This window comes from Chiloscyllium plagiosum, chromosome 2 (assembly GCF_004010195.1).
Source record: "Chiloscyllium plagiosum isolate BGI_BamShark_2017 chromosome 2, ASM401019v2, whole genome shotgun sequence".
Classification (NCBI taxonomy): domain Eukaryota; kingdom Metazoa; phylum Chordata; class Chondrichthyes; order Orectolobiformes; family Hemiscylliidae; genus Chiloscyllium; species Chiloscyllium plagiosum.
In genome coordinates this window covers 143,867,536-143,880,196 of record NC_057711.1, presented here as the reverse complement: position 1 = coordinate 143,880,196, position 12,661 = coordinate 143,867,536, and the positions used below count along the sequence as shown (strand labels likewise).

The 12,661-nt window shown below is 42.4% G+C and overlaps 1 protein-coding gene across 4 annotated transcripts in view; it reads right to left on the bottom strand.

Annotated features, from left to right (window-relative positions):
* Positions 1 to 12,661, bottom strand: part of LOC122564906 (methylcytosine dioxygenase TET2-like) — a 194,705-nt gene that overhangs the window by 62,950 nt on the left and 119,094 nt on the right. For all 4 annotated transcript variants that reach the window (XM_043720374.1, XM_043720365.1, XM_043720355.1 and 1 more), the window contains 2 exons: positions 7,206 to 7,296; positions 161 to 254 (listed from right to left, as the gene is read on the bottom strand). In XM_043720374.1, the coding sequence (XP_043576309.1) occupies positions 161 to 254; positions 7,206 to 7,296 (185 nt within the window). The remainder of the gene's footprint in view (positions 1 to 160; positions 255 to 7,205; positions 7,297 to 12,661) is intronic.

Below are 12,661 nucleotides of genomic sequence, written 5' to 3'. Positions count from 1 at the left end.
TTATGAACAAATGTAATTGTAATAAACAGCTACCAGCATTTATTTGCATCTGACCATGCAATACAGTCTCTTAATTAAAAACTGAATACAAACAGTGGAAGCAGCATCGTCCTGACACATGTTGAAAATATTGGGTGCGTAACATAATTGAAGAACTCACCCATTTTGCAATAGGACATCCTTGACTGCTTTTGCCTTCTTTCCCTGTGTAAATAATTTTCTCTATTCTGATAGCACTGCCTTTCTCACTCAACCTAGGGAAGAAAAGCATTATTCCAAAGATTAACCAAGGTAACCCAATTAGCAACATCTTTTACCCATTTGATTTCCAATCTGTTTTTGAAGATAATTGACTCTATCCGCACGAGTCTGGAGTATACAGGTACCTAAACAACACTGAGTTCTTAGTGGAGTTGGAGTCACTACAACAGAGGACTGCGGATTGAAGCCCCACGTATTTCATTATCCCAGAGTTGTTTTAAATACAGTAAATGGAGGGCATAAATAAGCAAACCAAATAGAGACACAGCAACCAACCCTTCATGGGATTCAACTCAAAGTGAGGCTTAAGATCCAACATGGTCCAACCTCACATTTTAGTGGCATTGTATTATCATTCAATATCTGATGACAGCACTGCAATAAGCATTAGCTGATGACCTGCAGGTCTAAAAACAGAATCTCTTTGGTTAATTAGGATTCAGTATAGTTACCATTACGTTGCTGAGTGTATACTGTTGGCCATCAACTAGTGAGAAAGATATAGAGGAGTAAGTAGAGGAGTATAGAGGAGGTCCAAAGATGTGTGGGTTAGGTGAATTGGCCATGCTAAATTGCCCATAGCATTAGGTGCATTAATTAGGGGGAATGGGTCTGGGTGGGTTACTCTTCGGAGGGTCGGTGTGGACTAGTTGGGCCAAAGGGCCTGTTTCCACACTGTAGGGAATCTAATCTAATAAAAATAAATTTGCAAGGCAATTAAAGAGGGATGCAAATACTCTACCAGAAGTGATAATGGGAGCGTATTGATTATCCACAAACTTGAATAGTGATAAAGTAAAGGGGCATAAGGTGAAAATGACACTGAAATGAGTGAGAATTTTCTTCAGCAGGATGTTCCAGCCCAATGAGGAAAGAGGCATTGCTGAATCTCAGTCTGAGTAAAGCAGTGAGTCAAGGGAATTAACCATCAGTAGGTGAACTCTGACTGTAGCATCGTAAGGTTCAGGTTAACAATGGAAAAAAAACGAGGAGCAATCTGGAGGAAATAAGCTTAATTTGAGAAGGACCAAAGTGAGAATATATCTGTACTGGAATTAGAATCAATTATTGGCAGACTAAGTTAGGACAGACATTGGGATGCTTCTATACAGGAAATGGTTCGGGTCCAACGCGATACATTCCTACAAGCGGGAAAGCTTGTCGGAATAAGCAAAAGCCCAAGCTTTCCGGCTGAGGGAAGTGATTGACAGTAAGGTGAAATAGTAAGAGGAGAGTATGATCCATCAGGTCAATAATACAAGTGAGAATCAGGCTGAAACTGAAAGATCAGGTGGAAATAAAAGGAACAAAGCGAGAGATTGAAAAGGTGGGAATCCAAAAGTCTCCCATTCCCACAAAAATTGTAAAAGGGGACCTGTTAATCTGACTAGCCTATCTGACTGGGCACCAGGTCTAACATATGAGGAACGGCTGAGGATACTGGGATTGTATTCGTTGGAGTTTAGAAGATTAAGGGGAGACTTAATAGAGACGTACAAAATAATACATGGCTTGGAAAAGGTGGATGCTAGGAAATTGTTTCAGTTAAACGAGGAGACTAGGACCCGTGGACACAGCCTTAGAATTAGAGGGGGTCATTTCAGAACAGAAATGCGGAGGCATTTCTTCAGCCAGAGAGTGGTGGGCCTGTGGAATTCATTGCCACGGAGTGCAGTGGAAGCCGGGACGCTAAATGTCTTCAAGGCCGAGATTGATAGATTCTTGTTGTCTCGAGGAATTAAGGGCTACGGGGAGAACGCTGGTAAGTGGAGCTGAAATGCGCATCAGCCATGATTGAATGGCGGAGTGGACTTGATGGGCCGAATGGCCTTACTTCCACTCCTATGTCTTATGGTCTTATGGTCTGTATGTGAAAGCAGAGGGCAGGGCTGAGGTATTAAGTTAATAGGTTCATTCTGTCTTTACAAAGAGTGAAGAGGTTACCAAAAGTATAGTGAAAAAATCATACTGAAAAGATGAAAAGGAGAAATTAGAGATATTGGATGCATTTAAGTTGATAAGTCACTTGGACCGAATCAGATACATTTGCAAAGTAAGTGTGGAAATTGCAGCAATATGAGCCATAATCTTCCAATCCTTCTTAGATACAAGAGTGGTGCCCAGTCAGATAGGCTAGTCAGATTAAAATTGGTGGTAGAAAAGCCTTTCAACCACAATAATCCAGGGCAAAATCAAAAGGAAAACACAATCCTGTGGCAGCTGGAAATCCGAAATAAGGCAGCAAAAAGTTGCAAAAACTCAGCAGGTCAGGCAACATTTGTAGATAGAAATAGTCAACACTTCAGATCAAAAACTGAAGAAGTGCAAGTGCTTTTAAGAGAGTGGAAGGGAGACTGGGCAGGAAGAACAAAAGGGTGAACAATAGGATAGATTAAATAATGAGATTTTTATGTTGTACTAGCTAAAAAGAATGCAAATGCATATTGTGAAGAAACAAAGGTTTTGTCCGAATGAGGCAAGAATTTTTACATAAAAAGCCATCTGAACGCACCAAGGGTCAAAGAAAGAAACAAGTTGATCAGCCCAAGAAAAATATTTTTAAAATGCCCTGCTACCAAATGGGGTAATTTGCTTACACAAGAAATGTTCGCCTTAAACCCAGAAATTGCTGATGACAATAATTCATTGACAGGTCCAGCCTTGCACTTATCCATTCAGAGACAAAATGTGAAAGAACGACCAATCACCAGCCAAGTGTACTTGTTCTTGTGTTTCATTATTCCGTTGACTCATCCAGCTCACAGTAACAGTTCCCATGCCCTTTCCATTCATAACTGGAACATGTAAAGTGAGTCAATCTTTTTTACAGAGACCTTCAGCTCTTTCCAAGTTAGTTCCTCTCTCAAAACGTAAACACTTCAAGCCAAGTAAAAACAAAAGATGACAGCACAGACTTCACTCAAAAATTAACGATTGCTGAAAGGGCTTGTGGCTTTGCAGGGATGAAATCTGAGCAGTCAAACTGACTTCCAGGTGCACGCTGTGCATTCAACCAGTAACTGGGCACGCCAGCCACATTTCACACTGGCAGTCACAAGCATTCAGCTTTAATGCTGTAGGAAACCCCTCCAGCCAATTTAGCAAGTGCTTCCTTCCCAAAGATATGTGCACGGCATTTATATAAATGTTACACAGAGGCCCAGAGATATACAGGGGCTAGAGTTTTGGTTCTCTGTTGTGACAATGCCCCATAATGTATCTCACTTTATCAACATAGTTCCCAACCTTGACAAGGTCCCAACCCCTTACTTTGGTTTCCTGTCATGCAGGTGGTGTTCTGGAGGAGGCTGCAGCCAAGGGAGGAACTTGGAACTGAGCTACAGGTAGCATGGAAATGTTTGGAGCTCAGGTCTTGGTGGGACACAAGGTTTTGGTCGCATCCTGGGATGTTAGAGGAGGGTTAGGCAGCTTGTCAATCCAAGAGGGGGAGTCCAATCACAGGGAGGGGCTAGGGCCCTTTGGAGAGAGTCTGATCTTGATGGGCTGAGAATGGTCAATCCTCAGGGATGGAGTTGGGGTTGCATCAATGATCCCAGATATACCTGCTAGTGGAAGTAGCAAATTGTCCACTCTGAGTAGGTCTGATTGTAGATGGCTAGTAAGCAGGGTGGATTGATGGGCAAGAAGGCAGTATCTCTTGCTCTTCCTGACTGTGAAGCAGTGCTGGAAAAACAATTGATCTTTTTAATGAAGCTGCCTTCGCCTCCCGAGTTGTCAGATTTCCCTTTAGTGCACTGATAACCCACTGCTGGCTAATTCCTTCCTGAGGTCTGATTATGTTAAAGGGATCCAACAGCAGTTTCAAGCAGCTGCTCAGGACTTTGCTTATCTCAGTTAATTTTGCTTTGTCTCTCTACAGTTTTTTTACCCAAAACTCTTTTGATAGTAAGTGGGGTGGCACAGTGGTTGAGTGGTTAGCACTGCTGCCTCACAGCACCAGGGACCCAGGTTCGATTCCAGCCTTAGGTGACTGTCTGTGTGGAGTTGGAACATTCTCCCCGTGTCTGTGTGGGTTTCCTTCAGGTGCACCAGTTTCCTCCTACAATCTAAAAATGAGCAGGTTAGGTGGATTGGCCATGCTAAATTGCCCGTGCTATCCAGGGATGTGCAGACTAGGTGGGTTTGCCACGTGAAACGGAAGGGTGAGGGATGCAGAGGTAAGTCTGAGTCTGGGCGGGATGCTCTTTGATTGGTCAATATGGACTGAATGGGCCAAATGGCCTGCTTCCACACTGTCGGGGTTCTATGATTCTAGTCATGTTTAGTTTAGATTAGATTAGATTACTTAGAGTGGAAACAGCCGTTCGGCCCAACAAGTCCACACCGGCCCAACAAGTCCACACCGGCCCAACAAGTCCACACCGACCCACAACCCACCCAGAACCATTCCCCTACATTTACCCCTCCACCTATAACTACAGGTAATTTAGCATGGCCAATTCACCTAACCTGCACATTGTGGGAGGAAACCGGAGCACCCGGAGGAAATCCACGCAGACACGGGACGAATGTGTCAACTCCGCACAGTCAGTCACCTGAGGCAGGAATTGAACCCGGGTCTCTGGCGCTGTGAAGCAGCAGTGCTAAACCACTGTGCCACCATGCCGCCCACCAACTGGTTTAGATTTTCAGAAGTCATCAAACTACAGGACCCTGTGGGAATACTGAATTGTTGTTCACATTAATTTATACTTATTAAGGCTAATTACTGTTGGTGTTCTAATTTCTGGCTCATTCGCACTGAGGCAATAACCCTAAAAACAACCCTTCATTATTTAATCTATCCAGCCTTTCTCACAGAATTCAAACAGCCAAATATTTTGGGGCAGTACAGTGGCTCAATGGTTAGCACTGCTACGTCACAGCACCAGGGACCCAGGCTCGATTCCAGCCTTGGGTGACTCTCTGTGTGGAGTTTGAACATTCTCCCGTGTCTGTGTAGACTTCTTCCCACAATCCAAAGTTAAGCAGGTTAGGTAGATGTTAAATTGCCCATTGTGTTCATGGATTGCAAGTTTACAGGGATAGGGTGGGCACTTGGTCTCGGCAGAATTTTTCAGGGGAGGTCAGTGCAAGTTTCATGCGCTGAATGGCCTCTTTCTACACTAGGAATTCTATAGATAATAAAGAAAAGCCTAAATAGAACAGAGGGCTTTTGACTTCAAAGCTGAATGTTTAGCCCATGTGTCTGAGTTAAGATGTTTCATCAATTCACAAAATTATATATTCCATTACGAAATTTTATTTAATCATCCACAGGATTTGGTATTGGATATTGGTAAAAACAATGACTGCAGATGCTGGAAACCAGATTCTGGATTAGAGTGGTACTGGAAAAGCACAGCAGTTCAGGCAGCATCCGAGGAGCAGGAAAATCGACAGATGGAAAAGAAGATAGGCAGGTCGGACAGGTCATGGGGACGGTGCTGAGCTGGAAGTTTGGAACTGGGGCGAGGTGGGGGAAGGGGAAATGAGGAAACTGTTGAAGTCTACATTGATGCCCTGGGGTTGAACTGTTCCGAGGCAGAAGATGAAATACTGTTTGTTGAGAGTATGAATTCTCCTGAGGATGTAGTACAGAAGGGGTCCTTTGCATATTGGTATTGGAAGAGCCAGCATTTATTTCCCATCCCTAACTGCTATTGAGCAGGTGGAATGAGCTGCTTTCTTGAACTACTGCAGTCCCTGTGGTGTATATATTCCATATTGCTGGTAGAGAGGGTTTTCCAGGATGTTGACTAATGGCAGTGAAGGAACATGGATATAGTACCAGCTTAGATGGGAATTCATGGCCAATGGCACTGCATTTGTCCTTCGAGGCAGTAGAAGTCACAGGTTTAATAGATACTGTTGAAGGACCCTCAGAGTTGTTTCTGTGCACCTTGTGGAGGGTACATACCACTACCACTCTACATTGCTGATGGATGAGGCAAATGGTTAACATGGTGCCATTCGAATAGGTTGCTTTGTCCAAGATACTGTTGAGTTTCTTGAGTGAGATTAAATGGAAAGTATTCACACCCATTCCTGCCTCGTGGATCATGGACAAGCCTTGGGAAATCAGGAAGTGAGTTACTTTTCTCAGAATTCCTAACCTCTGATTTACACTTGCAGCTCTCATAACTGGACTAGCCGTGTGTAAGTTTCTAGTCAATGGTGACTTCCCCTCAACTCCCAGATATGGATACTGGGGATGGAGTAATGGTGTCATTGAATATCAAGAGGAGTTGGTTCGATGACCTCTTGTTGAAGATAGTCCTTGTCTGGCAATTTTGTACTTAACATTCATTTGTACGTAAATACAACTTAGGAACAGAAATAGGTCACTCAAGCCTGTTCCACCATTCGATAACACCATGGCTGATCTGATTACCCCAGTTCCTGACCACACACCAATAACCTTTCAACATTGTGCTTCGCGAGAGGATTCAAAGACTTCCACAGGATTTTCACAAGGAGAGATCCAAAGACTCAAAACACGTTTTTCTCTGAGAAAAAAAATTCTCTTAACTTCTGTCTTAAATAGATGGTTCTTTATTTTTAAAACAGTGACTACTAGCTCTAACTTCTCCCACAAGGATATAAAATATAAAATATCCTTGCCACATCTACGCTGTCAAGACCCCTCAGGATCTTATGTTCCACCTCTCAACTCCAGGCATTAACCTGTGGCCAGACTGTTAGCCTGTGGTTCAGAAGAACACCAAAAGTTCAAAGTGTGATCCTTGAAAGAGTTGAAGTTGACTTGGGGGCCTGCTTCCTTGCCAAGTCCCACAGTAAAATTGCAGTGCAAATTGTGGTTTAGAGACACACTATCTACCACATTTCCCAAAGTAACTGCATGTCTGGGACTGAGATGATTGATCTTCAATGACCACAGATATCAAAAATTTGAATATTATAAGTTTTACTTGAGACTGTACCTGTTTTCCATCAGCTCTCGAATTTCTGCTACATTACGGCCTGCACCAAGGTGTGTATAGTAAGGACCTTCATCTTTTTCACTGATTTGTTCTGTTAATTCAAAGAAATTATGAGATTACATCTTTATTATGGTGACGCTGATAAGACATTGCCAGATTTATCAGCAAAATATAGATAATAAAGAAATCTTTAATCACCTGAACCAATTAAAAAAAAGCAATCACTAGAAATAATTCTACAGGTTTAATCCAACTAACAAGAGAAACAAGATAAAAAAGACTGCAGCTTTACAGTCCTTGGTTTAGGTTCTAGGTTTGCCTCAATTATCAATACTGTCAATTGTCAATGATTTGGGCTCAGACACTAACCTCATGCACTATTAGAACGTATAGTCCAGGACAAATTGAGATCCGATAAAAAGTCATTGGCTTGAAATGTCTTTCAGAATTTTATGCAGAGGCTTTGAACCTTCCCTCACTCAAATGTCAGGAGTTAGCTCACATCTACCTGACAAAAAGTGCTGTTCGGCCATTAATTGGCTTAGGGTGGGACTTCCATCCCATCAGGGAGGAGATCAAACCTCTCAGAGCTGCCAAACTTGGCAGTTCTCTATTTCTAGAAGCTGTGGACACTGCTCCAACCATAGGCAATTCCTGAGGAAGAGCTGCCTCCGACATGGACTTTTAAATAAGTTCAGAATTCCACCGGATACAGGCTGACAGGGATTGTCACGGTAACCTCCATCATTGCCCAATTTTACATAGGCTCACCACTTCTCCCTGAAGATGACTTAATATTCCACCTGATAATTGTGCTTCTCTCTCCACAGATGCTGCCAGGCCTGCTAGCATTTCCAACATTTTCTGATTCCCAGAATCTGCTGTCTTTTCTTTCATATTAAACAGAGGCCCCAAGTTTCCTTTCAGGCAGGCACAACAGCATGGACTTAAGGAAAGAAGTGCAAGGATAGTTTGCACTGTCTTTAGGAACAGATTACTGAATGACTAATCTCATTGCTGTGGGATCTTGCTGTGTGCAAATTATGTGCTATGTTGACTGCACACCCAAAGTAATTTGCTGTTGTGAAGCACTTTGGGGCATCCTAAGATGATGGTAAACAGTGGGTACACATATGAACAATTCGTGTCTAACTACAGTCAATTTAAAAATACAGGGGTACGTAACTCGAATATGACGTATATAATTGAGAGGTGCAATTTTTAAAAAGTAGTGTTTCCAATCTCATCAGTAACTTAGTGTGTTCTCACTACTGCTCTCAGTTAAAGGGATACTGTATATATGTTGACACACATGCGTCAAATTTACTTTGTGGTTTCTCTAATACAGCAAATAAAAGGCATTTAAAGATCATGCAAGACATTAAAACCTTTTCTCATGTTGTAATGTTTGGATAAAAGCCAGAGTCCCAAAACCCTGTTTCATTTATACTGTTGCCAAAAGTCATTCCTGGCGCTAAGTCAGACGAGCAATACTCTCCTGCTTACACTCAAAACTCTAACATGACCTTGGCAACAAGAAATATCAGCAATTTAACTCCATGCCTAAATCATTTGTTAATTAGAAATTCCACCAGATTTAATTAAGAGCCTCAATGGCAACATTAGGCACCGCATCAGACGCTGTGAAATGAACTGATCGAAGCTGTAGGTTACATGCATTTAGAAACTCCTCTAGATTTATTTATTTCTTTAGATTATTCCCAATGAGTGAAGTGGCTACATGGACAGAAACCAGCCACACTTCTTGGGTTTAATACTACAGATTAGGGCCCCTGCTCAGAGACAGGAGAAAGTGACTGAGTGAGGTAGGTAACACTGGAGGAGCCTTGGCCCTTGCACTTATCCTATCATTTGCAGCCTAAGTGGTTGGGAGCAAGAAGTACTTGGAGGATGAGCAAACCAACTACAGCACTGCTTATTCAAAGACCATTCCATTGGGGGACTGAAAAAGAATGCAGTCGTGTATATTTAGGAGTTTGATACTATTTTCTGTACCCAAGAGCGAGAGTCCTGAAAGTTGTTTTGTCCATCCAGGTCCAGATTTAAGGAGATCTCCTCAAGGCTTAAAAGGAAGTCTTAGTGGGTGAGAAATGGCCAGTCGTCCTTGTAGGAACCAAAGACATTGGAATTAGAAGGAGGTTGTGCTAAGGGAGTATGGGCAGCCAAGTGCTAAATTACAAAGGAGAATCACAAGGTGTTAATCTTTAGATTATCACCTTTGAGCAACAAGCAAATTTAGCACTGGGTCAATAATAGAGTTGTATGTGTGGGAGAAATAGGTGAAAATAAATGGGCCACTGGGGAAAGAGAGAGTTGTACCATGGGGATGGCCGTTGTCTAAACCAGTGCCTTGGCAAATCATATAAATAGGGCTATACAGGACTTTCAGATAAATAGTTGGGGTGGGGGGGAAGGGGAGGGTAAATGTGAATAAATTTAGAAAATCAAAGAGAAATTGACAAGTCAACAGTGCAAGGTTACAGTATGGTAGCAGTGATGGCCAAAACATACTGACAAATAGGGTAACTGGTTAAAAAATTGCAAGGTAACAAAATGAAAGGCTCTTTATCTGAATTATATCACATTCAGAACAGTTAGGTGAATTTATGGCATAAACAGTTATGCCTGGAAATAACCAGACAGCCAGTGTGGAGGCATGATTACAAGTTAAGCAAAGCCAGGAATTGGATATTTGTGGACACTCGTAACTTTGGAAGGATAGGCAGGCAAGACAAGGACATGGAGTTGCTGAGCAAAAGAGGAGATCAGTAGTGAGCGATCTTGGTTTGAACAATCAAGGTACAGAATAAAACAATAAAACACCAGACGCTGCAGGTGCTCTAACTCTGAAACAAACACTGAGAATGATTGAAGAAACTGAACAGGGAAGATATAGAGCCAGTTTAGGTAACGATAAGAAATAACAAGTAAAAAAAAATTGCGTGTCGATTACAGGCCCGACAGAGTAGGACCAAGCATAAATCAAGAAACAATGTAAGGGAAGTATTGTATAACTCTGGGCAATTTTCCTCTTTATATAGATGGACAAATTAAATTTGCAAAGCTAACTTTGAGGATGAGCTCTCAAGTTGCACTGGAACAGTTTGAGTGATGAGGTGAGGAACTAACTGGGAAACAGGTTCTTTTTCGATACAGGAATGTGGTAAGCTGACAATGTGTAATGAGATCGGATTAATCAATAACCTTAAGTAAAGGATCTTCGAGGTGAGCGGGATTGTAACATGAAAAAACTTTACATTCATTTAAGGATGACTAAACCTGGATCTGAAATTAATGCCTTAAGCTTAAGTATCGACAATTATAAAGGTATGAACATGGAGTTGGCTAAAGTCAACTCAGAAAATTGATTAAAAGGAACCGCGGTATGGCAGATAGTTAAGGTGAATATTCCATAATTCTGAGCAGAGCTGCACATTAATGAGAAAGAGACTCAAAGAGGTGAACCATTTGTGGCTAACGAAGAAAGTTAATGATGGTATCCAATTGAAGTAAGAAGCATAAGCAATGTTGTGAATATTATTGGAAGCAAGAAAAATGGGGCATCTTTAGAAACCTGCAAACTGATTAAGAAAACAACTATGAGAAAGTGGATTATGCGAGTAAACAGTAGGAAACATTAATACAGACAGTAAGAACTTGTAATATTTTCTAAAAAGGAAGAGAGTTGCCAAAAATGAACATTAGTTATCCAAGAAAGTAAAAGCATCCCAATAATAAAAGGAAATCAAGGGTCAAAAGGGAGAGAATAATTTAGATTATAAGACACAGGAGCAGAAATTAGGCCATTCAGCCCAACAAATCTGCTCTGCCAATCATTCATAGCTGATAGGCTTCTCAACTCCATTCTCCTGTTTTCTCCCCGTAACAAGGTGCAGTCACCTTGTTGGGTGTTTACTATAGGCCCCCCAATAGCAGCAGAGATGTGGAGAAACAGATTGGGAAACAGATTTTGGAAAGGTGCAGAAGCCACAGGGTCGTAGTCATGGGCGACTTCAACTTCCCAAATATTGATTGGAAGCTCTTTAGATCAAGTAGATTGGATGGGGCGGTGTTTGTGCAGTGTGTCCAGGAAGCTTTTCTAACGCAGTATGTAGATTGTCCAACCAGAGGGGAGGCCATATTGGATTTGGTACTCGGTAATGAACCGGGACAAGTAGTGGACTTGTTAGTGGGTGAACATTTTGGTGATGGTGACCACAATTCTGTGACTTTCACCTTGGTTATGGAGAGAGATAGGTGCGCACAACAAGGTAGATTTTATAATTGGGGGAAGGGAAATTACGACGCTGTAAGGCAGGATTTGAGGAGCATACGTTGGGAGCATACGCTGTCAGGGAAGGATGTGGTGGAAAAGTGGAACTTTTTCAAAGAGCAGATACGACGTGTCCATGATATGTATGTACCTATCAGGCAGGAAAGAAATGGTCGTGTGAGGGAGCCTTGGTTGACGAGAGAGGTTGAATGTCTGGTAAAGAGGAAAAAGGAGGCTTACATAAGGTTGAGGAAACAGGATTCAGACAGAGCAGTGGAGGGATACAGGATAGCCAGAAGGGACCTGAAGAAAGGGATTAGGAGAGCTAAGAGAGGGCATGAAAAATCGTTGGCGGATAGGATCAAGGATAACCCCAAGGCATTTTATGCGTATGTGAGAAACCTGAGAATGACGAGAACGAGGGTAGGTCCGATCAAGGACAGTAGTGGGAGACTGTGTATTGAGGCGGAAGAGATAGGAGAGGTCTTGAACAAGTACTTCTCTTCAGTATTTACGAACGAGAGGGACCGTATTGTAGAAGAGGAGAGTGTGAAATGGACTGGTAAGCTAGAAGAGATACCTGTTAGGAAGGAAGATGTGTTGGACATTTTGAACAACTTGAGGACAGACAAGTCCCCCGGGCCTGACGGGATATATCCTAGGATTATGTGGGAAGCAAGAGAGGAAATTGCAGTACCGTTGGCAATGATCTTCTCGTCTTCACTGGCAACGGGAGTGGTACCAGGGGACTGGAGAGTAGCGAATGTTGTGCCCCTGTTCAAAAAAGGGAATAGGGATAACCCCGGGAATTACAGGCCTGTTAGTCTTACTTCTGTGGTAGGCAAAGTAATGGAAAGGGTACTGAGGGATAGGATTTATGAGTATCTGGAAAGACACTGCTTGATTAGGGACAGCCAGCACGGATTTGTGAAGGGTAGGTCTTGCCTTACAAGTCTTATTGAATTCTTCGAGGAGGTGACCAAGCATGTGGAAGAGGGTAGAGCAGTGGATGTAGTGTACATGGATTTTAGTAAGGCATTTGACAAGGTTTCCCATGGTAGGCTTATGCGGAAAGTCAGGAGGCATGGGATAGAGGGAAATGTGGCCAATTGGATACAGAACTAGCTAACCGCTCGAAGTCAGAGAGTGGTGGTAGATAGTA